This window comes from Eretmochelys imbricata, chromosome 5 (genome assembly GCF_965152235.1).
Source record: "Eretmochelys imbricata isolate rEreImb1 chromosome 5, rEreImb1.hap1, whole genome shotgun sequence".
NCBI classification, from domain to species: Eukaryota; Metazoa; Chordata; order Testudines; family Cheloniidae; genus Eretmochelys; species Eretmochelys imbricata.
Window position 1 is genome coordinate 65880831 of NC_135576.1, and position 27243 is coordinate 65908073.

Genomic DNA, 27243 nt, shown 5'->3' on the forward strand with positions numbered 1-27243 from the left:
CAAAAGGTCTTTAAAATAATTTTTGGACAATACATTAGTGGGTTGACAGGATCCACATAAGATTGCTGGCTCAAACTCTAGCATAAGCAACACTAATCATGTAAGATATAAAAAGCATTACACATCTAGCTTCTAATGAATGTACTACCAGCATGTGATACCTGTTGCTAATAGAGCTTCTAGAATTAAATGCTAACATTGTTGCTAAAATTTAATGCTAAGTGTTCCTTGGGCTAGGGGGGAGTGACGAACAGCCAAAGTGAGGGGGAGCGTGGAAAAGGGAAAGTGAGGAAGGTATAGAACAAGAAAGAGGAAACAGGAGAGAAAAAGGAAAAACAAACAACTAAACTGCAGGTAAACAAAGAGGAAAAGAATCTCAGTCACAGCAGGCATAATCAGCGGAGTTGTCACAACTTACACCAGGGCTGATTTTAACCTAATGTCTCAAACAAAAATAGTAGATCCAGAAGAGCTCAGACAAGTGCTGGAAAATAAAAGGAGGGATAGCGAAGGGCAGAATAATAACCTGATTATAAAAAAAACTTCAAAATGATACTTTAATGTTGACTTTTTTGTTTGGGGTAATCAGTGGGTCACTGTCCCATTCCAACAAATTTCTGAAAAGGATCACTGAGTACAAGTATATCTTAGGAGTCAAAGGACTAAGAAACTCAGAAATTACTGTAGTCACACACTTTACTAAATGCCCAATTATTTTTAATTTATTTACGTTAGCAGTCACTGGAAACAGTAATTTAACACAAAGAACTCAGTTCCTTGAATTTAAAGGTGAGCATTCATTCCAATCCAGTGTTTTATCAACTGGTATGCAATAGCTTGACGCGGTGGCACAAAGAAAGAACGCTGGTTTCCTTTAATGAGAACATCCACGACCTGCAATACATACAGATTTTGTTTTGGTAAATTAATCTTATAAACACATGGAATCTATCATGAACGTAGGAATTTCCATACAGGAGTGATCTAGTGGTCTTCTCCAAGTCCAGTATCATTTCTCTGACTGAGGCCATTACCAGATGCATCAGAGGAAGGTGCAAGAAACAAGAGGAAAGGCTTTTTAACCCATCAGGTAGCAAGTGAATTATGTCCTAAAGCCTGCAAGCTTATTATTCTAAAGTAACTGTGTACACTCTCACTAACCATATAAATGTCTAATCTTTTTGTGTAGCTGATTGCTAGGGCAGGAATCACAAGATTCCTGGTGTTACACTATCTTACAAGTTCTTTTTCTTTGTGTGTGAACAAGCTTCCAGTTTCGGAAGAAAATGTTGTGTTGTTTATTTTTCTGATACATATTTTTGGGGAGCTGTGGTAAGCAGTAATGGAATTCACTAATTAAATTCTTGAGGCAGAGTTGCTCCTGAAAAGCAGGTCTTGGTGTCTGGTGCCTGAAATCCCTACAAAAAGGGATTACCCCACATGCTGTTTATGACATCTGTGTTTAAAACCTGCACATATCGTTTAAAATAAACAAGTTGCTCTAAGAATATACCCAGACTCTACGCCAGTGATTTCTTCTTTAATGGGAAACTGACTTTCAAAGTCCCAACATTTGCTACTGCTTTGAAAGATGGGTGACCCTATTAAGATCTTGGCCTAACGGTCCCTCGGGGCAATGAACTGCAGAGATTATATGGTGTGTTTATTAAAAGCATTTCCTTTTATCAATTTTAAAATTGCTGTCTATTTTTATGAATGGCTCCCTTGGTTTTGTATTATGAAAAACAGTAAAGAGGCGCTCCTAATTTACTTTCTCTATATCATTCATTAATTTATACCTCTATCGTGACCTCTCTTATTTGTATTTTCCTTAAACTGAACAATCCTTTTCAATCTTTCCTCACATGGAAGTCTTTTTGTTCTTCTAACCACTTCCATTGCTTGTCTTAGGATCACTTTCTATTCTGTTGCATCTTTTTTCTGGTGGAATGGCAGAACTTGAACACAGTCCAGTTGAGGGTGCATCTTTGATATATACCTATAGTGGCATTATAATATTTTTATTATTATTTTCCATTTCATTTTTTCTTCTACCATTTGGAGTGTGGGGCATTGACCTCCGATGAGGACTGAGAAGATATTTACACTGAATTCTCTGCAACAATGCCTTGGTCTTTTACAACGTGGTCACATTTAATTTAAAACCCAGAAATGTGTACATTAGGTAAAATTACTCCTCCCAATGTGCATTATTACCTTGCAATTACAGTAAGACATTCACATAGGACCATCACCTTATAAAATTGTGATTTACATGCTATGAACATATTTACACTATTTTAAAACTAGTTTCTGGTAGACTCTTTATAATTAAGGATAAGCTATTGTCATGGAAGTCATGGATTCTGTGACTTTCAGAAACTTCTGTGACATTTTCTGCTTCAGCCCCGTGCCCTAGGGTGGCGGGGGCCCCGGAGCTGTCAGCCCTCCCCCCCCCCCATTATTTTTAGTAAAAGGTCACTGTTTACTTTTACTAAAAATAATTGTGACCAAAATTTTAACTTTATTTATAATACACAAATCTCTTACAACATGTAAAGCCAAATTCAGAACTGGTGTAAGGCTGTGAAACTTCACTGAAAGTTTACATTTGCCCCATAATCTTTCAATCATCTTTTGAGAAACCTCTACTGTATTTAAAGTATCCAGTTCATCCTACTTTCTGCTTTATGAAAATAATTGGCAAACAGATACCTGAAGTTAGGCTTCTAAATAAAAGTGACCTAAATAAAAGATTTTCAAAGGTGCTGAGCACCTGCACCTCCCCTTGACTTTCATAAAATTTGTGGGAGCTCAGCACTTCTGAAAATCAGGCTACTCTTATTCAGTGCCTACATACAGGTTTAGGAACCTAATTTTAGACACTCCCTTTTGAAAAATCTGAAAATAAATTATTCTCCATTTCCATTACAAATTTAGACAGAGAAACAAAAAAAAGTAATGCACAGGTAGGCTAGGTTTAGGCCCTATGTATCGTACAATTCTAATTTACTGAACTCTGATAACCCTAATTTGCCTATTCACTAAACTACAGCATGTTGCCTTGTAAAAATGGAGGTTCACATAGGATTTCAGTACATGGGGAGTGGAGCTGCATGCTTCACTCCAGCACAACTTACGTCATACAGAAGACTGAAACCAGCAAGGAAATTTACAGTCTAAAGACAGGAGAATCGCAATATAATAAACTTCTGATTATTCAAACTGAAATGCAGATGAGTAGGTGATTCAGATAACTGGGGTACTCCTGTATTACTCAGACTGAACTGGATGCATACATGTGTTTTTCAATAAACTTTATTTTAATTTCTATCATGACCATACAGGATACAGCCCCCCCACAAAAAGTCCTGTTTTAATATGCTAATAAAATGCACACCTGCATAGCATATAAATGCTGCACTGATGCTACACACTAACTCCTCTTTCCTTCAGATAGTGAAGAATTCTGTAATAAGAACAGTGCAGGGATCTGTAGGAGATGGAAGTGAAAGCAATATGAACGTGGAAAAGAATGCACATATCTTTCCCCATAATTTATTTCCATGCTTTTAAGGTTTTAGGTGGAAGGATATGGCCTGATGCCATCTTCACTGTTGCTGAATGTAGTTTTTGTTTGTTACTTATACAAAATGTATAGAGACACATTTGCTTCACTTATATAAGACATTAAGGACCCTACTGCAGTTTAAAGTATATAAAGTACATATAACAATGTAAATGTTAACCGACAGAAAAGGTGGGGGAAGGAATTGAGCAACAACAACAAAAAAGCCTTGTGTAATTTGTCTTATACTTATGCTTAAAATTCCATCCATTGTGTTTTTTATTAGTTTTCTAGTTTTACCCATTTAGACTCTGACCTGGAGTGTGCTGCACAGTACACAGGGCATGCCCATGCACAGTGAACTGGATGACTGGGGCCTACAACTGTATGAAAAATATATGTCAAAAAATAACAAATCCTCTTTTTTAATCTCTTAAAAAATAGTACAAGTATTTCTAAAAAAAAAAATTTTTTTTTAGAAAAAGCTCAAAAATGAATGCTACTTAACCGTTCTCTAATCTAGATCCAAACAAAACTCAAGGAAGTAAATAGAAAGGTACTAGAATAACTAACAATAAATACTGCCCCAAGAGAAGGACTGAATAGTTAAGAATGGCAAGAATGTCTTCAAATGGGCTTGCAGTGGGCAGAGCATTCATCACGCAGTCTTTTATGAGTAACTATCTTTCTCTGGCTATGTGTAATTTACAATTACAATGTAATCACTGTATGATGTGGTGCGTATAAACATCTATTCAACTTGCTGAAAAAGAGCGCATCCCTATTGTATACCAGAACCGATACAGTCACAGAACAATCAATGAGAGAAAGAAATTAAATTGAACTTTACCTGTTCTCTAGTAAACCAACGGGCATCCTCTATTTCATTCTTGTCAACTCTAATTTCTGTAGACACTGCAACAGCTAAGCAACCAATCATTAGGGAGGAGGGCATTGGCCATGGTTGACAAGAGACATACTGAACATGGCCAATTTTGACTCCACTCTCCTCCTCTACTTCTCTTCGAACAGCATCTTCTATTGTTTCCCCTAATCAAACAGGGCAAAGAACAAGCATCTGATGAAAATTCTCCAAGCAAGGATTACATTCTGTGCTTTGAACTGACTCAAAAGATTTAAAATTGCCTTGAACAATTATCTACAGGCATCCAGTTCCCAGGGTAGCACACAGATCTGAAGTATGAGAATCAGCAGTGTAATAAAAGAAAGGCAGGCACCAAAGCAACATTTTCAAAATGAATAAAAATAAAATAAAATAAATACTATAAAAATATCAGAATACCAGCATCATAATGTATATATCCTATGTAAAGCTACCATTAGTCCTTGAAATTGCTATGTGAAATGTACAGAAAATTTAACACACTTTACCTCAAATTAACTTTGAAACAAATAATCGTTTTCTCATTATAACAGGTAAATAATTTTGTTAACTTTAACTTAAGGTTTGTACTATGACTATAATAGTGTGGAATGTTACAGTTTAAAAATTAACAAAGCCTTTCGAAGTATGACAATCAACAGTAAAAAGATGGTAGATATTCAAATACACTCAAACAGATGCCTACATTACCCACTCTGACACATTCTTCCTCTCTTCAAGGAGCCTCCTTTGCACCTCACAATATAAAGAAACACAAAACAGACACTAAATTCCTCTAACTCAAATTATAATGGAAAACTTTAACTCGACCCTCAGGAACATTCATATTTATATACTGTGGGCATACGTGCACTGGATAAGTTTATAATATATTATTTGTACATGGGAAATGGCTGAAGTCAGTTACATTTTTCCTTAATTTTCCTACCTTCTGGCCCTTATTTTTGAAAATCTTGGCCTACATTCTTTAGGATTCTAGTACCCTACATATTTCCCATAAAAGAAGAAGCTTTGTTCATCAAAGGATGAGCTGTCAGGTAAGACTAAAACATGAATAAATGTCACCTTTATCTTGGAAGATCTCTAGCATAAAGAAATACACCATTCTTCTGCCAAACTGAATGGTGACTAGTACCCCTTGGTACAGTAATATGAAACTCAGAATTCTAGCGCTATTATATCCTGACAGTGCCTCTTGCTACTTTTCTTTTGTGGATAATATCCAATTATTTTCTTCCATCTTTGCTTTAGATATGCAAGTGACATCTTCCCTGGCCGAATTAAATTACAACATAGGCATTACTGTTACATGAGATAACTCCTAACCTGTTCCTTAAATTCTGTGGTCAAAGGCTCCTTAAAGTAGATAATCCATGCATCAACATAGTGCCTTATCTACAGATATTTCCAAAATTCCCTTCTCTGAAGTTTAAACTGGATCTGCAGTCATTGGAATTTCTCTCAGGCAGATCTTAATATACTGTGCATCTTTTATGTTTTCTATTCTGACTAGTAAGAGACTAGCCCATTAATGCAGAAGGTTGAGTTCAACCAACTAGGCGCTTAGCTGCCAGATAACAGGCTGTTCTTTCATAATTTATGTTTGTTCTCCAACACTTGATTGTTATAAGGTTTCTCAAGTAAATAAATAGCTCACGGGTGAACCTGGAAGAGTTGGGAAGCTCATTGGTTGTTTATCCAAACTAGCCAAATCTCTTTGATAAGCAAAACTGGTATGAAGATAGCATGAAAATATGCTGGCTCATGAGATTTCCAATAATACAGTCTTATTCAGCCTGGAAATACTCTGATAACAGGTGTCCTTGTATTTCAGAACTTTATGTCCACTCAAAATGAAAAAGTGCAAAGAGATACGACAATGAAAAACACAAGGGAAGGTGGAACAAGTGAGGAAGTGAAAAAAAAAAATCCAAACTTTTTCTACCTCTAAAATAATATTTGAGTCAATTCTTATTTTATCTGAACCAGTTCATTCAACTACATAGCAGAAGTCAGTCACACAGATAATTTTTGGACCTAGCTATGCATTATGGTCTCTTTAGTGAATAAGATGCATTAGAGTAAGTGTTTCATGAAATAATTTTTACTCCTTTTTTCCAAAACAAAGAAAAGTCAATACAAAAAACTATGTTTAAATCATAGTTGTAGATAGTGACAAAAAAACAAGTAATTCAATATTAAGCCTTAATCTCTGTCCTTAACATGCGCAGCCAAGTGCCCTCCTTCTCCCTTGCTGTTCATTTGTGCCAAAACCTCATAGTAGTGAATGAGTACAGTTTATTTGTACTAAATTCTCTAGACAATAAAGGAAAAGAGATTTCAGCTGAAAGGGATGCCAACAAACTGAAAATCTCATTTCTGTCTGAAAATTTTGTACCCACTATAATTATGTTACTACCTGAGACTATTATTGCTGAAAACAGCTAGCAGAAAAAAGTATCTTCACTTTACCTTGTGCATTTTACAAAGCTTTTTGAACTTTCACTGTTCCTCTGCACAGTCATTTACGCCTTGATCCTGCAAAAACTTAAGCACATGCTAAATTTTAAGCATGAGTAGTCCTGCTGAGTTCAATTTCAGTTTCTTCCTGGCCAAAAGTATTCTCATAAATACCATGAGGGGGAATAGAAAAACATCCTTATATAGATGCGTAAAGATTTTTTTTTTTAACTTAGGGCATGGGATGCTCTATCATAAAATGGAATTTTTTGAAATTAACCTTAAAAAATATTCAAGTTGACACATGTTCCTTAAAAAAACCCAACTGCCAATATGTAAGGTGTGTGGAATGTTTATTATAAAACACACCTAATAGATAATATACACATTTAGTTGACCTAATGTAGACCAAACTTCTGACATTCTTTTCAAAGTACAGTGCTATTTAAAATCAATTTGCAGGAAAATCCTTTTGAAAAGCTCCAGGCAATTTCAAGTGTAAGCTGGGATAGAAATATAAAATGAATTGACATTAAAGTAATGAAAAAAAATCTCACCAGGCTCTACAAATCCAGCAAGGCAGGTAAACATGCCAGGAGGAAACCTCTTCTGCCTGCCTAAAAGGCACTGGTTCCCATCTGGATGAACGACTTGCATTATCACTGCAGGATCTGGAATGCACATGAAAGAAATATATTTAAACTTTTTTGGGGCTCAAAATATAGTAACAAATTGCAGGCATGTATAATCCTTTGTTCAATATTCATGGTGTAAATACAGATTTAGTTTATTTAAGAGCTTGAAATTCCAATTCCGTAGATGCCTCAATGCAGGTATTATCAAGATGTGTTTTTTAACGAGATCTCTATTCACCTATTTTTGTAATACACATGCCTAATAGGTGTACTTATCTAGCCCAGGCTTGAGAGCCAGGATATAAATTACCTGCAACTGCATGCAATTTCTTGAAATACCCACAGCTTTAACCTAGTTACACATCCAACAGAAAGCAACAATTTCAGCAGCAAGGATGATAAGCCATCACCTCTTCCTCAGTCACAGATCTGTGGGATGTATTTCCAAATGAAAAGTACTATAAAAGAGCTAGATATTATTATTATAATGATCTAAATGTTGTCATGTTTTTTTCATTTTTACCCTTTTATTTCCTTCTCTTGGTTTCTAGTTCTCATTTTCTCCTTTGGATTTTATCCATTTCCCTCTCCTCTTCCTTTTTGTGTCTTTTTCCTTCTTTTAATTTTCTGTTTTATTTTCTCCACTTTCCATCAGTCATATTTACATTGAGCCTCTCCCCTTTTTCTATACCAGTCTTCAGTCATCTCTTTCCCTTCTTGGTTGCCTCTCCCTGATTTAACCATCCTAAAATCTATGTTTTCTTTTTGCCTTCCCTTTCTCTCTCTCTGCCTTGGTATTCATCCTACTTGCTTTATCTTCCCTGCCTCACTGATCCTCCTTCTTGTATTTTCCCCTCTGTTAGAATGACTGATTTATCAACCTCATTAGGCAAATGCTTCTCAAAGATTGGTGCCTTATTCAAAAAGTACCTGCCATGGAGCACATGGCAGAATTTCAAGTCTTGTTGGCTGCCAGCTTTATTAGAAAAAGGTATCACCATCAAATGCTGGCTCAGCAATCTTTCATTTTATCTTACTCCTTTTCTTAGTGTGTTGTGTTGTAGACTGTAAAGAAAAAATTACTAATGATTTTAGTAAGTTGCACAGTCCACAGAGGACAAGAGACGAGTGGAGCAGGTAGGAGTAACAAAAAGGTGAAGCAACAGACAAAAAGCAAGAGAGAAGGGCCAGACATACAACATACTATGATTGGGAGGGACATACTACAGAGTGAGGGGAAAGGAAAAGAGGTCAAAGGGTGAAGATACAAGAAAAAAGATGGGGAGACAATGGAATGAGAGGAAAGATGCAGTAACTCAAGCTTTTGAAAGGCTAAGGAGAGGAAGGATGGTCCAGTGATTAAGACAGGAACTTAGGAGACTACAGTTCAAGTCCCTGCTCTACCACAGACTTCTTGTGTGATTTTGGGCAAGTCACTTTGCTTCAATGTGCCTTAGTTCTCTACCAGCAAAACAGGGATAACAGTACTTCCTTCCTTTAAGGGTGTTGTGAGGATTTAAAAACTCTGAGGTGCTTAGATTCTAAGGTAATGAGGGCCTTTTAACTAACTTAAATGGATTTAAAAAAAGCATAGATTTCAAGAAAATAAATGTGGAAAATATATTATCCATATGGTAAAGGGCCAAGGGGGAAAGAGAGAGACTAAGAAGGAAAGACAGGAAAAATATGATGACAAGGCATAGGTAGAAAAGCTGTTTACTTGTTTAATTTATTCATGTTACTTCAAATGTTTTATATTTCCCTGGCAGAGAGTCCAGAACTCTGTAACTGGAGAGAAAGGATAGAATTCTCTCATTTGTTACCTATGGGCACATATCTTTTTACATGACAAGGGTTCAGGAGCAAGCAATTTCCCCCCTGAATTTTACCTGTTTGTTACAAAAGCTTGCTACTTAAAATAGTTTTTTTAGTCTTTGAAGTAAGTATCCTCTCTATTGCACAGCTGTCCCTATTCTAGTTCACAGTACAGATCTAAATATCTTTTTTCAATTAAATGAAATAACTACCTTTTGTACAATATGTACGACATTCAGAATGCCAAGCAAAACAATTCTATAAATTAACCTTTACAGTAAAAAGACGCTAGATTATGGATTTTGGCACAAGCTTAAGACAACAAATTCTCAAACAACTTTCCAAGTGCAGATGTTACATGGATAACAAAAGAAAAGATTCTAGTTCTATGAGATCTCTTGCCAGGGTCACCATTTATCATGGATTTTCTAGAACTGTTGCAGTTCTTCTGGGGCAAGCCTTTACACACTAATTGCAGAATCATTTTACTGTCTTAAAAATTATTTAAGACTGTAAGATGTAAGCACATTGTGATGCCACACTGTAATATTTTCTGTATTAGAGTAGCACTTAGAGGCTGAGGCCTTTTGTATGAGGCACTGAACAAGTATATAATACAAAGACAGCCCCTGCCTTGAAGGGTTTACAATCTAAGTACCAGACCACAGACAACAGATGGATAAAACAAACAGATGGCACAAGGAAATAATAGCATGAAACAAAAGCATTAAAAAGAGTGTTGGCAGCAATAACAGTCGCCTAAGCACTGTAGAACTTTTTTTGTAAACAAAATGGCAGATGAATTTTTAGAAAGATCTGAAGAAGGATGATGAGGTGGCTTTGTGGATATCTATGGCAAGCCTTTCTTATGATGAAAGACAGCATGAGAGAAAGCATGAAGGTGCTTGCTGGAAAATTTAAAAAAATGGGACAACCAAAACTGGCATCTTTTGCAGAATGAAGGCTTGAATCAATGTCCCTATATCATCTAACAGAAGACAGGTTGGGCAGGGTTAGGTCATGAAGGCCCTTAAAAGTAAAGACAACTAGATTATGACTGATGCAGTGGAGAAAGGGGAGCCAGTGGAGGAACACAGAGAGATGCGTGACGGTGGTCAAAACAATGTCCCAGAAAAATGATTGTTGCACCATCATTTGGATTGGACGTAAGTGGGGATAGATAGGATTTGTCAAAGCCAGAGGGAAGGAGGATGCAATAATCAAGACCTGGGATGATGAGGGCTTGGATGCTTGTGAATGAAGAGGAGAATGTTAATAATGTTATGTTAATAATTTGCTTACATTGTTGTAACATAGGATTTCTAGTGCCCTGCATTGAAACACAAGAGGCTGAAGTTGAATTAAAACTTTTTTTTTTGTCATGCACAACTCAAAGGTAGAGAAGCTTGGACTACTTTATCTTGAATAAAACTGACAGAGTGAGGTCTGGCGAGATAGTTAAAAAAAAGAGTTGGAGGGACTGAGTGAAGAGGATTGGAGAATTAAAAGGGATTAAGATACATGAATACAGTGAAGTAAGTGGTGAATAATAATATAATGTGAATAAGATAACGGAGCAAACAAAAATCAAATAATCAATTTGTAAGCACCTAGAAGATAATCAGCTAAGTAACAGGCAACACGGATTTGTCAAGAACAAATCACGTTAAACCAACCTAACATTTTTCTTTGACAGGGTAACAAGCCTCGTGGATGGGGGGGGGGGGGTAGCAATAGATGTGATATATCTTGACTTTAGTAAGGCTTTTGATACCTTTCTGATGCTGCATGATTGAATATGACCATATATACCACTGTTACGCATTTGCAACAAATCTTGTACAAAGTATATCATTTAAGGTGTCAATGCAGAAGTTATGATTTGCTAAATAAGATTATCCTGTTTAAATCCATGTGAAGTTATGAATATTGGCTATGTATCTCTATCTCAAATGTGTTTGCTCCTGGTGTAACAACAACAAGGTAGCTTACATTCACTCTCGCCAGCCCATTGTGAGTGGACTAGTCAAGCTTGATGGCCCATAAAGGACACTTCACTCTAACAGTGGGCCACAGAAGAAACTCATTGCGCACAATAAGCCTTCCTGAGGATACCTCAGCAAGTATATGGGTAATGGCTACCCATGTGAGTCATCAAAGCAGGTAAGGATATGTGATATGCTCATGTGACTCTGGATTCCATTCTGAGCCAGTAACTTTCCAGGCATATGGCAAAGAATGTAAAATACCCCTGAGGTATCTCCATTTTTCCTTTCCTACCCTGATTCTCTGGAGTATGGACTTACAACAAAACAGAGCATTTTAAACTATGGACTGAGGACTTTCCAATCTTTTGGAAGTTACCAGGGAGACTTTACAAACTAGCAGTCTATTCCATTCACTGCTACAAACATAATAAAAGGACTTTGCAACTATTTGTATGTATATGATCTATTAACCATTTTTAACTCTCTTCTTTTTTTCTTTTATTAATAAACCCTTAGATTTTATTTACTAAAGCATTGGCAGCAACATGATTATTGTGACAGATCTGAGTTATATATTGACCTGGCTATGTGGCTGACCTCTTGGGATTAGAGGACTCTATATGTGATTAAATTGATTTTCAGTAACCATTCATCATAGAGGCCAGTGTCTGGGTGGTAAGACAATGGCTGGAATGCCTAAGGAGACTGCATCTTTGACTTCCTGTTAACAAACGTGGTGAGACAGAAGTTTACTTTTGTTACTGGCGTGGTATAAGAATAGAATAACCACCAGTTTGGGGTTAGTCTACCCTATTTCTCAGCAGTTTGTCCTGAACCTGGTATTCTCAGCTGTGACCCACTGAAGCATGCTGACAACTGTCTCATCTGACCTTCTCATTAACAAACTAGAGAAATATAGCTTACACAAACCTACTATAAGGTGGGCGCACAACTGACTGGAAAACTGTACTCAGAGAGTAGTTATCAGTGGTTCATAATCAAGCTGGAAGGAAATATTGTGTTGGGTCCGGCAGGGATCTGTCCTGGATCTGGTTCTAGTCAATTTTTTCAGAAATGATTTGGATAATGGCACAGAGAGTATACTTATAAAGTTTGTGGATGACACCAAGCTGGGAGGGGCTCGAGGACTGGAATAAGAAATGGTCTGAAATAAATAAGATGAAATTCAATAAGGACAAATGCAAAGTATTGCTGTTAGGAAAGAATACTCAGTTGCACAAATACCAAACGGGAAATGACTGGCTAAAGAGTACTGCAGAAAACGATCTGGGGGCTACAGCGGATCACAAACTAAATGAGAGTCAAAAATGTAATACTGTTGAAAATAAAGCAAACATCATTCTGTGATGTATAGCAGGAGTGCTGTAAGAAACACATTAGAAGTAATTTTTCCCCCTCTGCTCAACAGATAAGTCCTCAACAGGAGTAGCGTGTCTGGTTCTGAGCACGCTTTGGGAAAGATGTGGACAAACTGGAAAAAGTCCAGAGAATAATACCAAAAATGATTAAAGGTGTAGAAACCACGACCTACAAGGCAAGATTGAAAAAGCTGGGTTTGTTTAATCCGGGGAAGAGAAGACTGAGGAGGGCACATAAGAAGTCTCAAATAGGTAAAAGAATGGTATAAAGAGAAAGGTGATAAATTGTTCTTCTAATCCATTAAGGGCAGGACAAGAAGTATGGGTTTAAATTGCAACACAGAAGATTTAAATGAGACATTACGAAAAATTTCCTAACTGTAAGGGCAGGTAAGCACCGAACAAATTACGTAAGGAGCTTGTGGAATCTCTATCATTGGAGGTTTTAAAGAACAAAGTTAGACAAACAACTATAAGGGATAGTCTAGATCAGTGGTTCCCAAACTTGTTCCACCACTTGTGCAGGGAAAGCCCCTCGCGGGCCGCACCGGTTTATCTGCCGCATCCGCAGGTTTGGCCGATCGTTGCTCCAGGCCAATGGGAGCTGCTGGAAGCAGCGGCCAGTATGTCCCTCGGCTCGCGCTGCTTCCAGCAGCTCCCATTGGCCTGGAGCAGCAAACCGCAGCCACTGGGAGCCGCGATCGGCCAAACCTGCGGACGCGGCAGGTAAACAAACCAACGCGGCCTGCCAGGGGCTTTCCCTGCATGAGCGGTGGAACAAGTTTGGGAACCACTGGTCTAGATAATACTTAATCCTGCCTCAATGCAGGGATTGGACTAGATGGATTCTATGATATAAGCCAGTTTTCTTCAGTCAATTGTTTATTTTTATGATATTCTTACCAACTCTTGGGTACGATGTATTGTGAACACCTTGAAGACTGGGACAGTCTTCTTTTAAGCAGGTCGTCTTGTAGCCTCCTTCTTCAATCTTGGTTGCACTGCCACATGTTGGGCAGAATTGGTATCGGTTATGCCATGCTAGAAGAGATCTAGCCTGGGCTACTACTCCTTTAAAAGAATGCACCAAAATGATAGAATCACATAAAATCAATTTACAAGTCTTCTAATCTTTTAAAATATATAGCACAACAAGAAAATTCTCGTAATTCAACAGGAAAATCAAACTAAAACCACCGTATAAAATGTCCTCTTGATAATCTCATATTGTTCAAATTCCCTTATCTATTTTCCCTAACTATGTTAATCTAAGAGCTGCATTGTCCTGAACTCTGTGCAGTCATTTACACTAGTGCAGGACATAACAATTTCAGGGTAACTGTATTCCCTCTCCCATGGTCTCTAGATGGGACCCATTATAGGTTTCAGCGCCTAGCAAGCACCTCTTCCGGGGGGAGTCCCGTGTCTCTCTCCTTCCTGACCAGGAGTTTTAAGACTGCACAGCAACCTGCCTTACACTGCAATATCCCAAGCAAGCCAGTCTGCCTAAAGGCCATTGCCTGTGCTTTGCTGTCTCTCCAAGTGCTATAAACAGTGTATTTATAGCTAGCAGCTACAAATTATAACAGATTTTTCTAAGCAAGCACATTTATTCTTAAGGTAAAAGCATTACAGAGAAAACAAAGAAAACATTAAACATACTAGGGAGTCACCAATCAGTCTTATGGGGCCCTAGCAGGCCAGACTTTCTAATCCTTCTGAAAGGGTTGGGGCCCATCTTGGATAGAAGGTCCTGCCTGTTTGCTGGTTCAGAAAGATGGTCCTGAGTTAATTTAAACTCAGTCTTTTTATATTAAAAGCTCTTTCTTTGTCTGTTGGTTTCTGGAAAACCCAGTCTAAACCAGTATATGAAAGCCTTCCCAGGGGGCAGTACTTCTCTGGGGGGTATTTATCATTAAGTGATTCACCTTAATCACCCCCTATTGTTTTTAGTTCCTGGTGGAGCAGTAGGGAACCATCCCCACTTAGAGGTAAATAAAATCCCTGGGCCAGTGTTATAAAAACCACTCATACACTTAACACAACATGTTCCCCACAGATATTGCATACAGTTACAATATTATTGCCTAGTTTTGCAGACATTAGTATCTTTCAACTGTGTGTGCAAATTTTTATAAAACCAGTTGTAGCTAGTGAAAAAATCAGGTCATAGACTTTTAATTAAAACCCCTGTAAACAATGGAATTTGCCTGTACTAGTTGGCTCTCTTTTTTTAATTCAATCGTTCTATAAAAAACATTGTACCTTTTATGTGAGGATCTCAAGACATACTTCAAACAATTAAACAACAAAACTCTATGTGGAAGATACATATTATTACAGCTTATTATGGGCATCACGGAGGCACACAAATTGGGTAAGGATTTGCTGAAGATCATGCAACTAATCAGAAGGAGAAGGGAAAATAGGAGCCAATACAGGAGCCCTTCCATGGCCCTGCTCCCACTTCCCATCCACTCTTTTCTGATTAGACAATTGCTAAAAGTTACATTTTGGACACCTTACCAGCTTCATTTTCAGGCAACTGCAGCAGTGCAGGCATGGGAGGATGAAGAAAATAACAGTCTTCATGCTTCTGTTTAAACTGTTCAGCAAAGGTAGCATTTATGCTTAGGGCAAACCAAGCAACCAGTCCATCTTCTTCATCTTCCTTCAGAACTCCTCCACTCAGAGTAGCCAACTGAAGTTCTACTCCAAGAAAAATCAAGGTGACTTCTTCAGTCTGGCTCATGTATTCCTTTACATCCTTGTGGCACAGCCTGCAAAGCCTGACTTCAGGCTGCTGGGAACCATCTTCCCCTCCACCCAAAGTGACCAATGGGTTTAAATTTGAGAAAAGGATGTATACGGTGGCTGGATGGTTTTGTTTTGTGTTTAACCATTTAGAATCTGTTCTTTTATCACTCCTTCTATCCAGAAGTGTCCTGCTAAAATAATTTTCATACTCTATTGCATCATTTGGCAGGAAAAAAGGCTTCTGTCCACCCTTAACATTTGCTAGTAAATTAGCTATATGCTTATACCCCCAAAATTTAGCAATGTCTAGTGCAGTCTGGCTTGATTTATTGACAATGGACCTGTCACACCTATAAACAGAAAAGAAAAATGATGGTTACCATAGTGACTGTGATTCTGTAAGAGTCTTGCTGGAGCATATTCTCACGGTGAGATACATCCACACTGCCATAGAGCTTTGGAGGCCTTTAGAAAAGTAGTGGCAATTGGGGCCATGTATGTACTCTTTCACAGCACTGAACATTTAGAAATGTGATCATAAAATGACCAAATGGTCCCAATACCTTCATTCTCTCCTGCTAAATCCAACTTTTGGAGTCTTTGATTCCAGGGCCAGAAGGGACCATTATGATCATTTAGTCTGACTTTCTGTAACAGCCGTGTTAGTCTGTATTCGCAAAAAGAAAAGGAGTACTTGTGGCATCTTAGAGACTAACCAGAGACTAAGACAGAGAACTTCTTCAAAATAATTCCTATAGCATACCTTTTAGAAAAACATCCAAATATTATTTTTAAATTGCCAGGATGGAGAATCCACCATGATCCATGGTAAATTGTTCCAATAGCTAATTACCCTCATTGTTAAAAATGTACAATGTTTGAGTTTTGAGTTTGTCTAGCCACTGGATCGTGTTATAACTTTCTCTGGTAGACTGAAAAGCTCATTATCAAATATTTATTCCGCATGTAGGCACTCAGTCAGTAATCAAGTCACCTTGTCACTTTCTCTTTGTGAATCTAAGCAGATTGAGCTGCCTGAGTCTATGAAGACAGGTTTTTCTAATCCTTTAATCACTCTTGTGGCTCTTCTCTGAACCCTCTCTAATTTATCAACAACCTTCTTGAACTGGACACAGATTTCCAGCAGCGATCACATCTATGCCCAATACAGAGGTAAAATAACTTCTCTACTCCTACTCGTGTCACAGGACAGTAGGACACTAAAAAAATTCAAAAATACCGAATTAACTTTAATGCAATACAACACCAGAAATTAAGGAAGTCTTGGATCAAAACCCAGAAATTGCTCCATGCCTAGAGAGAACAGATTCCTCTGCAGAAGGGAAAGAACTAAGGCAGGTGGACCACATTGCCCTTTTTTTGCTTTGGCTCCGAATGTTCAGTGCTGCAAGAGGGAGCTCATGCAGCTGTAGTGGGCAAAGCATATAATCTGTTTCAGACTAGGAGGAAAAGATTACAAGCATAAATAATATGAAACCATTCCATCTTCCCATACAATTTGACTTGTGAATTTTCCTTTTCCGATTAGAATTACTTGTTCATTGACATGCAACACCAGTTTTCTCAACTGGGAGCTAAGCACATGCCCTACGAATCATCTTGAATAGGGAAAATCTGACCCTCACTTTGTAAAATGCTTGAAGTTTAAAATATTTTCTTATAAAACAATTTTAAAATCACGGAGCAACAGCATGCTGTGAATTCTTATATTGAAAATAGCAGTCTTGGTAAACAGAAGGTTCTGAAATTGAGAACTCAAGAAGTCAGGAAAAGAATGCATTTGTTTTTGTAAATACAAAGCCCGGTGGATTATGGACAACAGCATCACCATAAATTACAAAAAAAATAGTTTTCAGAGTAACAGCCGTGTTAGTCTGTATTCGCAAAAAGAAAAGGAGTACTTGTGGCACCTTAGAGACTAACCAATTTATTTGAGCATAAGCTTATGCTCAAATAAATTGGTTAGTCTCTAAGGTGCCACAAGTACTCCTTTTCTTTTTTAAAAAAATAGTAGATATTGAGTCAGATTCACCTGTATGTTCCTACTGCTTTGTGTTTCTCCATGAGCTATTTTCTGTTGGTACTGATGCTTGCTTATAACAATTAGTGGAAAATTTATAGTAAAGATTGGATTGGGAAATATTTTTTTAAACAAATGTAAAAGAAAATGATTTCATCTTGTAATTCTACTTTCTTGAAGCTTCCACCTTTCAGGAATCTCAGTTCTGAGTTTTAGCTCCTTACCAAGAGACTGACAAAACTTCCCTAACTCTTAAGGTTTTTTACCCTTGAGGGTAATGGGGCAGAGTGAGAGGTAAGCCCCCTACTTATCATGTTTAGCACAAATGCTGCCCCTCTGAATATTTCAATAAACTCCTTTGACTGCTTGGAAAGCAAAGCTCCAGAGAAAAATGTCAATTCAAGATGAAAATATGTGTCCCACAAAAATGAAAATAAAAGTAGAAGAAAAAATACTTTTAGTAGACTTTAAGACCAGAAAGGGCCATTAAGATCATCCAGGCTAACATACAAGCCAGAGTATTTCACCCCACGAGTCCTGCCTTAAGTTCATTAACTTGTGGCTGAATTTAAGCATCTTTTAGAAAGACATCCAATCTCGATTCAGACTTCAAATGATTGAGAATATACATTCAGGGTAGTCAATTATTTTTTGTTGAGGTCCAAATTTCTTGGTCAAGGTACAGTCAAGGTCCAAACTCCAGAGAAAATAATAAAAATGATAAGTAAATAAAAGGATTTTGGGGACCATTCAAAAGCCTCTGGCAGTCCAGATTTTGGCCCACGGTTCACCTATTGACAACCCTAAGCTACATCCTTTAGTAATCTGTTCCAGTGGTTAATTAGTCTCACTGTTATAAATTTGCCCCATATTTCCAGTTTTATTTTTTCTAGCTTCAAACTTCCAACCATGGGATCTTGTTTTGTCTTTGTCTGTTAGATTAAAGAGCCCCATCTTCTGCCTGTGTAGGCATCTGTAGATTGCGATCAAGTTGCCTCTTACCCTTCTCTTTAATAAGATAATTAGACTGAACTTCCTTGAGGCTCAGTGTAAGGTGTTTTTGTTTGTGTATAATGTTTAAAATAATTCTTGTAGCCTTAAAACTCCCTTTAATTTTTCAGTATCTTTTTTTTGTGGAAACAAAACTGGATACAGAATTCCAGTAGTGGTCTCACCAATGTTTTATACAGATGTAATATCAACTCCTTACTCCTCATTTATATATCCAAGGATCATATTAGTCCAGGGGTGGGCAAACTACAGCCCGCGGGCCGAATCCGGCCCCTCAGAGCTTTGCATCCGGCCCACAGAATTGCCAGCCCAGCCCCACTCCCGGAAGAGGCTGGCACCGCGGCCCCTGTGGGGGACAGGAGGGCAGAGGGCTCCACACGCTGCCCTCGCCTGCAGGTACTGCCCCCCGAAGCTCCCATTGGCTGCAGTTCCCCATTCCTGGCCAATGGGAGCTGCTGGGGCGGTGCCTGCAGGCGAGGGCAGCGCATGCCCTCTGCCCTCCCCCTCCCCCAGGAGCCACAGTGCCATCTGCTTCCGGGAGTGGCGCAGGGCCAGGGCAGGCAGGGAACCTGCCTTCGCCACACTGCCACCCCAGAGCTGCTCCAGGTAAGCAGCGCCGGGTTGGAGCCCACACCCCAAACCCCTCTTGCACCCTGCACTCCAACCCCCTGCTGCATCCCGCACCCCTCCTGCACCCTAACACCCTGCCCTGCGCCCCTTCCTGCACACCGCACCCCCTCCCGCACCCCAACCCCTTGTCCCAGCCCTACTTTCATGGCCCTGCATGCAATTTTCCCCACCCAAATGTGGCCCTTGGGCCAAAAAGTTTGCCCACCCCGTATTAGTACCTCTAGCCATAGCAATACACTAGGAGCTCATATTCATTTCATTATCTAACATAAGGAATCACTGCTTTGCAGAATACAGTCCCATATCCTGTAAATATGATTTGCATTCTTTGTGACTTGATGTGATTTTGCATTTGGCTACATTAAAACACATTGTTTGTCCCCAGCTTATCAATCAATCAATCCAGATCGCTCAGTATTCGTGATCTTGCCTGTCATTTTTTACCTCAAAGAAGGTATCCTCCAAACTCTAAGGCAGGTGTAAGGTTTCCCATCATAAAGCACACATAATCCCACCGCCTGAGGTAATCCAGTAGTAGGAGAGGGTCACAGTACTGGTTCATTTGTCAGTCCATGATGGGCAAAGAGGGTGTAATGAGTTAAAAGAAGATGTGGACAGACCACCAGTGAGTTTGGCCAATTTGTGGCTGCCAGAATGGTCCCTTGGGGCTGTGGATAGCTTTGTGCAAATTATAGAAGCCACCAGATGACTTATTTAGCCAGAGACTGGACCAGGTATGGCTGACTCCAGGAATGGGGGGAGCAAAAAGGTGACAAAGTCAACTTTGCTTCCCTCTGCTCTGACACAAAGCACAGCTCAATCACATTAGAAAAATTTATCCCTTACTCAGGCTTTAGTTTTGAGGGTTTTATACTTCATAGCATTCCAGTCCAGCTTTGTGTTGGATTTGCCTGGGATGTCTAAACAAGAGTTTTGAGGCAATCTTTATGTTCCTTCAAAGCTCACAATTTTATTAGCCATATCTAACAGTACTGTGGTTGACTTCAAGGCAGACAACACAACATACGTGGTGGTCAGTCTTTGACATTGGTTTGGTGTGCTGACATGGTATGAAGATACTATGTGTTCTTCCTCTCTTCTTAGAAGCCACACTTAGAAGTAAGGCAGTGGTGCACAGAGGTAAGAGTTGAACCAACTGAGACATAAGTGCCAAGTGACAAAACAAAGAAATTCAGCATCAAGTAGTATTAAGATCCTCTAACAAAACGTGTGGCACAGTAGTGTCCTAACTCAGTTGCCAGTGAGAACAGTGCTAGCACTGGAGTACTAAGACATACAAGTAAAAGAAAATACTGCAGAAGTACTGAGGTACTAGTCAACAACTGTGCCAAGAAAAGCACTGAAACAAAACTGTTTGCACTACAATACAAAGGGCAGTGCTGGATTAGAGTTAAGGCTTTGAGGAAAAAAAATAAATTTAATAAATCTAAATATTCCAGTTAACATATTCAATTTATACATGCAAGGGGAGGTGTGCAATGGCCAGTTTAGGGCATGGCACATGCTCTACCCTGTTACCACTACTCTCAAGAATGAAAATAACCTTAAGAGATAGGAGAATTCCACCAGTCTGGCATGAGGAATTGACTGAGACCCCAACACAGAAGGTAACTTCAGAGAGGAAAGACGTTCATAAGTATATATGTATATAGTGGTCATTCAGAGACATTAATCAAAGGGGCAGGAAGGGCCTGATTAGATCCTAAGTAAAGGATCCTTTAACTTTCTTACCCTTTTTCAAGAAGAATCTGCACAATCTCAAAGTGTCCATTTCTGGCAGCATACATCAAGGCTGTCCAACCATTCTCAGCAGCTTCATTGATAAGGGATGGAGAATGAGTGCACAGCGCTGTCAACCTGATCTTGTCTCCAGTAGCAGCAAAACTGTGCAGCTGAGAAATCATTTGCTGCATGGGGTTCCTTCCGGTGGTTGTCATTGTCTCAGCTATGTTAAAAAAAAACAAACAAAACAGAAATATGTCTGAAATTTGGATTTTATATTATTTAAAAAAGAAAGGATAAAGAAAAAATATATAACTTGTAGAACAACAAAACTCACCCACAATGATCACCTTGAAAATGATACAATTGTAACAATGTCATGTGTAGTGTGAAATCCTTAAGAAAATCAATTATATTCAGTGTTGATTAATGTCAAGTAATGTATACTGGAAAATACATTCCAAACTAAACATACAAAATAATGGGGCCCAAATTAGCTGTTACAGCTGAAGAAAGATATCTTGGAGTCATTGTGGATAATTCTCTGAAAACATCTGCTCAACATGCAGCAGCAAGTCAAAAAAGTTAATAGAATGTTAAGAACCATTAGGAAAGGGATAGATAATAGAGTAAATATCATAACGCCACTATATAAATCCATGGTACGCTCACACCTTGAATACTGTATAAGTTCTGGTTACCTCGTTTCAAAAAAGATATATTAGTATTGGAAAATATACACAGAAGAGCAACAAAAATGATCAGAGGGAATGCAACAGCTTCCGTTTGAGCCGAGATTAACGCGACTGGACCTGTTCATTTTAGAAGAGATGACTAAGTCGGAATATGACAGAGGTCTATAAAATTCTGAATGGTGTGGAGAAAGTGAATATGGAAGTGTTATTTACCCTTTCACATAACACAAGAACTCAGGGTCACTCAATGAAATTAATAGGTAGCACATTTAAAAGAAACATAAGAAAGTACTTCTTCATACAACCCAGTCAACCTGTGGAGCTCACTGCCAGGGGAGGTTGTGAAGGCCAAAAGTATAACTGGTTCAAAAAAGAATTAGGTAAGGAGGAGGATAGATCCATCAGTGGCTATTATCCATGATGGTCAGGGATGCAACCTCATGCTCTGGGTGTCCCTAAGCCTCTAAGTGCCAGAAGCTAGCACTGGATGACATGGGATGGATCACTTGATAAATTGCCCTGTTCTACTCATTTCCTCTGAAGCATCTGGCACCGGCCACTGTTACAAGACAGGATACTGATCTAGATGGACCACTGGTCTGACCAAGCATGGCCATTAATTTCAAATGAAATTGTCGTCACCAAGCAAGTTTCTTTATATCAAAACTCACATGACAAAATATCTTTCCTCACACATTTTCCTCCAGGAAAGAAAACTAGCTTCAGGAGAGGCTTGAAGATACAGTAAATTGAAAGTAAACACTGGTGCTCAAATAACAGACACCATCAAATGCTTATTGACCGTCTTGGAAGCTGAGACAGAAGACACAGCACTGAAAGGCCCAGGACAGGAACACTGAAAGGCCCAGGCCAGGAGTGACACCCCTGCTGGCACCACAGCCCCAGCAGCTGAGGTGGGAGGTGGAGAGTTGGCTGTGGACTTGACTCCCACCCTGCCCCCAATCAGGCTGTGAACGTCTGTTGTGGCCAAAGGGGCTGTCCCATGCAGCCAGGGCTGTGGACAACTCTGCTGGCAGGGGAAGCAGGGCAGGTTGGAGTGCAGGGGGTATTCCAGGGTCCACGCAGCAGGCGGGGGGTGGGGGGGTAAGGGGGGGCCTGGGGACCCACATATGCATGGATGGTCATGGAAATGGAACCATTTCTCTCAGAGGTGGTCCCCTTTATTTAGGTTGTCAGAAAGGCACACTCACAGGTCAGTTTGGAAGCTTGCGCAACCACCGCCTCCTTCTGAACATGCTGGACTTTCAGAGCACTAAATAGCTAATCTAGCAACTCTCACAAGCACTACATTTATTATATATACAGTTTTACAGTCCCAAGAAAAAAAGTAAAGTTTCAGCCTCAGATTTACCAATAAAGAATCTAGATTCTCTACATGTTAAATGAAAATAATAAAGTTCAGAATTGCGTGTAGTCTCTAGTATATACATATATTTTTTAAGAAATACGTTCATTGCCATTTTAAAAGGCTCAATTCAATGACAGCCCACAGAGGATGCTTTCTCCTGGATACCAATTGTGAAGTATAATGGAATAAAATAAACTGCCATGGACCAAGGCTTAGAATCTTAGAACTGGAAGGAACCTCAAAAGGTCATCTAGTCCTGTCCGCTTCACATAGTATGATTCTTACTAATTTCATTTTGCTAGTGTGCCACACAATATGAAGAGAGAAAAAAAGGAATACTCCCAGAAAAAATATACTTGAGATAAACTTTTTACTAAGTCTAAAAAATTTATTTCAAAAACATTAAAGATGGAAATATTGATACATGTACTTTTTCAGGAAAGAGCACAGAATCAAAATTGTGTATCATGATCAACCTCTGTAGATTATGAAAAATATTTCTGGGCACGTTTCTATGGTCTGGTCTGCACTGTGGGTGGGGTGACTAATCTAAGTTATGCAACTTCAGCTAGGTGAATAACTTAGCTGAAGTTGACATACTTAGACCTACTCACCAAGGTGTCTTCACTGCGCTGAGTCAACTGCTGCCACTTCCCCCAACTCTGCCTCCGCCTCTTGCAGCGCTGGAGTGGAGGGGAGAGCGCTCGGGGATCGATTTATCGTGTCGAGACTAGATGCGATAAATCCACCCCCGCTGGATCGATCGCTGGCCGCGGATCTGGCGGGTAGTATAGACATATCCTATAAAATCAGTTTCTATTAAACTGTAGATTTCTCCCGCTTTCACACCTTCCCAGCCCTTTGTACAGGCCAATGAATCGCGAATGGAAGGTGCTAACCCCCCCACCCCCTTACTCTTACAGATGGAAGAGAGGACTTGTGCTTCCTCCCACCAGGGAGGGGCTAGAGCAGGTGGAGAACCACGGGGACACAGTCTGTTCCTGGGCCTGCGAGGGCTGCTCTGGAGAGGTGACAGCCGCACCTCACTGGCGGCAGCTGCCTAACAACGGCTTTTTCAACAGGGCAGGGGAAACCCACGTGCCCGCGCCGCAGCAGCCGCCCCCGCCGCCGCCGGTTTCCCTTCGGCAGTTTCTGGTCTGACAACCGCTGAGGTGTAACCGACCGGCTGCGAGCCCACAGGGGCCCGAGGAGGGGGCGCACCCGGCCTGCAGCGGCGCGAAGGGCCGCCCTGCTAAGCGGCGGCTCACAGGAAGGCGGGGCGGGGGCTGGGGGAGGGCAGAGGGGGCTGGTTGGGGGCGCTGGGGACCTGCCGGAGCTGGGCAAGCCCCGGCGCGCTGCCGTTACCGTTTTGGAGGAGGCGGGCGCAGGCGGAAGAGAAACAACCGCTTCCGGTCGGGCGGAACCGAAGCCCCCACACTTCCGGCGGCGCGCGCGGCAGCGCCCCGGCCGGCCGGAGGGGGGCGTTGCCGAGCCCCCCGCGCCTAGTTGCCCACGGCGGCAGGCCCCGGGTCTGTTCAGTCGGAGCTCTGAGTGCAGGACCCGGGTGTGGAAGCTTGGTTGCCCCGAGCCTGGTTTCTGCCGCCCGGCCCGGCCCGGCCCTGCGCCCTGCCAGCTGGCGAGAACACGCCGGCCGAGCGTGGGTAGCGCCTGGCTCAAGCCGGGCTCAGCTCTGTGCCTTGCCCCGCGCAAGCCGGTACTGGGCACTGGGGCCTGGGTCTGCACAGGGCTTTCGGGGTTGCAACGCCGAGCGTTAGGCTTAGAAAAACGTCAGAGGAACAGTCCTGTTAGCGGCAAAGCTTCAGTTGGGAGCCTTGGCTCCCCCCCATACAACGCATGGGGAGAGCTGGGCACCTAGTAAATAGGGTTGTCAAGTTTGTTTGGATGTATTTCTGGAGATTTAACCACATGACATAATCTTTAATTCCTGGAGACTCCCTGCCAATCCTGGAGGGATGGCAACCATACTAAGAATGGGGTTAACAGAAACCAGCATGCTAGATTGGGAGTTGCCTCAACTAGCCAAGGGGAGATGCTGGCAAGAGGGGCCCATGACAAGCCTTTCCTCTTGCACTGAGCTAGGCACCTAAGTTGCAATGGCAGGAGGTGCTTGTCTCTGCTAACCATCCACAGACTGGGAACCCTTCTATTGAAGTCAGATGATTTAGGCACCTAAGCCATTTTTTGTGAGAATGAGTTATATGCCTGCCTTGCTCCACACAAAATGGCTAGAGGCATGAAGAGGTGATGCTGCTGCCCACCTTATAACTTTTAGATTAGTAGTTAGAGCACTCACCTGGGAGACTTCAGGTCAATTCTCCCTTGTGTCTTATGAGAAGAAAATAGGTGGGAATCCTAAAGGAGTGCTGTAAGCACTGAGCTATGGATTATTCTGATGAGGGCCCCTCATTCTCTCCTGTTAAAACTGTTCCACTATGTACAAATAATGAAAGAGTCACTGGTGCAGGAGAGCTGGACCCTGCATCTCGCACTTTACAAGTGGTCATGCTCACCCCAAATGTACAGATTCATATTCTCTCTCTAATGACTGTCTTTGGCCTAATGACTCTTAAGTATTTATTCAAGGAGCAACAGCTTCACCAGGAGAGACCGAGAGTGTCCAACATTAGACTAGCCATAGCTCCATGGTTAGAATATTCACCTGAGAGGTTGGGCAACAGCTCTCCATCTTCCTATCAGTCAGAGAGGGAAATTGAACCCAAGTTTTTTCCCTGCATGCCCGATGACTGCTTTAACCACTGGGCTGAAAGTGGCAAGGTGGATACCGTCTTCTCCTCTGGTTAATTTTGAATGGGACCTGATCTGATATATGGCCTCTAAACATGCCCACCGGATTGGGCCCCATGGATGAGATAAGCACTTCTCTGCCTATCTTTCTTTGTTCCTGGATTACTGTGGGATTTAGTGGGGAGATAGGGATCCGGACACCTAGAGTGAGACAGCACTGCACATGCTCAGGGGCAAATATGTAGGCACCTGGGGAATTTTTACAATGGAAATTTAGGTGCCAAGTGAGTTTAGGCACTTACAGGATTAGGTGGCAGCTGAGCAGGGATTTTGTCAATTTCAGTGGTGTCTAAAACTGATTTAGGTACCTTGCTTCACATTACAGAGAGCTAGATGTAAAAGCAAAGTTTATTCTGAAATAATAATTGAGTTAATTACAGAGCAGTATGTCCAGTTCTATGTGAATTATTTTAATAGTCAACATTAATCATAGAATCATAGAATATCAGGGTTGGAAGGGACCTCAGGAAGTCATCTAGGCCAACTCTCTGCTCAAAGCAGAACCAATCCCCAACTAAATCATCCCAGCCAGAGCTTTGTCAAGCCTGACCTTAGAAAACCTCTAAGGAAGGAGATTCCACCACCTCCCTAGGTAACCCTTTCCAGTGCTTCACCACCCTCCTAGTGAAAAAGTTTTTCCTTATATGCAACCTAAACCTCCCCCACTGCAACTTGAGACCATTACTCCTGGTTCTGTCATCTGCTACCACTGAGAACAGTCTAGATCCATCCTCTTTGGAACCCCCTTTCAGGTAGTTGAAAGCAGCTACCAAATCCCCCCTCATTCTCTTCTGAAGGCTTAATAATCCCAGTTCTCTCAGCCTCTCCTCATAAATCATGTGCTCCAGTCCCCTAATACTTTTTGTTGCCCTCTGCTGGACTCTTTCCAATTTTTCCACAACCTTCTTGTAGTGTGGGGCCCAAAACTGGACACGCTACTCCAGATGAAGCCTCACCAATGCCGAATAGAGAGGAATGATCATGTCCCTCAATCTGCTGGCAATACTCCTACTTATACAGCCCAAAATGCTGTTAGCCTTCTTGGCAACAAGGGCACACTGTTGACTCATATCCAAATTCTCGTCCACTGTAACCCCTAGGTCCTTTTCTGCAGAACTGCTGCCTAGCCACTCGGTCCCTATTCTGTAGCAGTGTATGGGATTCTTCCCTCCTAAGTGCAGGACTCTGCACTTGTCCTAGTTGAACTTCATCAGATTTCTTTTGGCCCCATCCTCTAATTTGTCTAGGTCCCTCCGTATCCTGTCCCTAACCTACAGTGTAATTACCACTCCTCCCAGTTTAGTGTCCTCTGCAAACTTGCGGAGGGTGCAATCCATGCCATCCTCCAGATAATTAATGAAGATATTGAACAAAACCAGCCCCAGGATTGACCCTTGGGGCACTCCGCTTGATACCGGCTGC

The 27243-nt window shown here is 40.7% G+C and overlaps 1 protein-coding gene across 5 annotated transcripts; it reads right to left on the minus strand.

The window, feature by feature from the left end:
* Nucleotides 1–538: 538 nt before the first annotated feature.
* Nucleotides 539–24411, minus strand: NUDT12 (nudix hydrolase 12). Of its 5 annotated transcripts, XM_077817273.1 has the most exons (10): nucleotides 24361–24411; nucleotides 23610–23773; nucleotides 20941–21154; nucleotides 15276–15856; nucleotides 13653–13820; nucleotides 7490–7603; nucleotides 5167–5211; nucleotides 4419–4618; nucleotides 3401–3493; nucleotides 696–894 (listed from the first exon to the last, which is right to left on the minus strand). In XM_077817273.1, exons 3-9 carry the CDS (start codon nucleotides 21144–21146, stop codon nucleotides 3437–3439), a joined length of 1371 nt encoding a protein of 456 aa, XP_077673399.1. In that variant the 5' UTR covers nucleotides 21147–21154; nucleotides 23610–23773; nucleotides 24361–24411; the 3' UTR covers nucleotides 696–894; nucleotides 3401–3436. The 5 variants fall into 5 exon arrangements, with proteins under 5 accessions (XP_077673396.1, XP_077673398.1, XP_077673397.1 ...); XM_077817270.1 differs by lacking the exon at nucleotides 3401–3493 and having other exon boundaries at nucleotides 539–894; XM_077817272.1 differs by lacking the exons at nucleotides 3401–3493; nucleotides 5167–5211 and having other exon boundaries at nucleotides 539–894.
* Between the last annotated feature and the right edge of the window lie 2832 nt (nucleotides 24412–27243).

Excerpts from the sequence above, each read along its gene's own strand:
- NUDT12 (XM_077817270.1), bottom strand. The coding sequence starts at position 21,146 with ATGACAACCACCGGAAGGAACCCCATGCAGCAAATGATTTCTCAGCTG. Across the intron at positions 7,604-13,652 it reads TACATCGTACCCAAGAGTTG|ATCCTGCAGTGATAATGCAA; the intron begins GTAAGAATATCA and ends TGTGCATTCCAG. Across the intron at positions 895-4,418 it reads GTTGGTTTACTAGAGAACAG|GTCGTGGATGTTCTCATTAA; the intron begins GTAAAGTTCAAT and ends TATGTATTGCAG.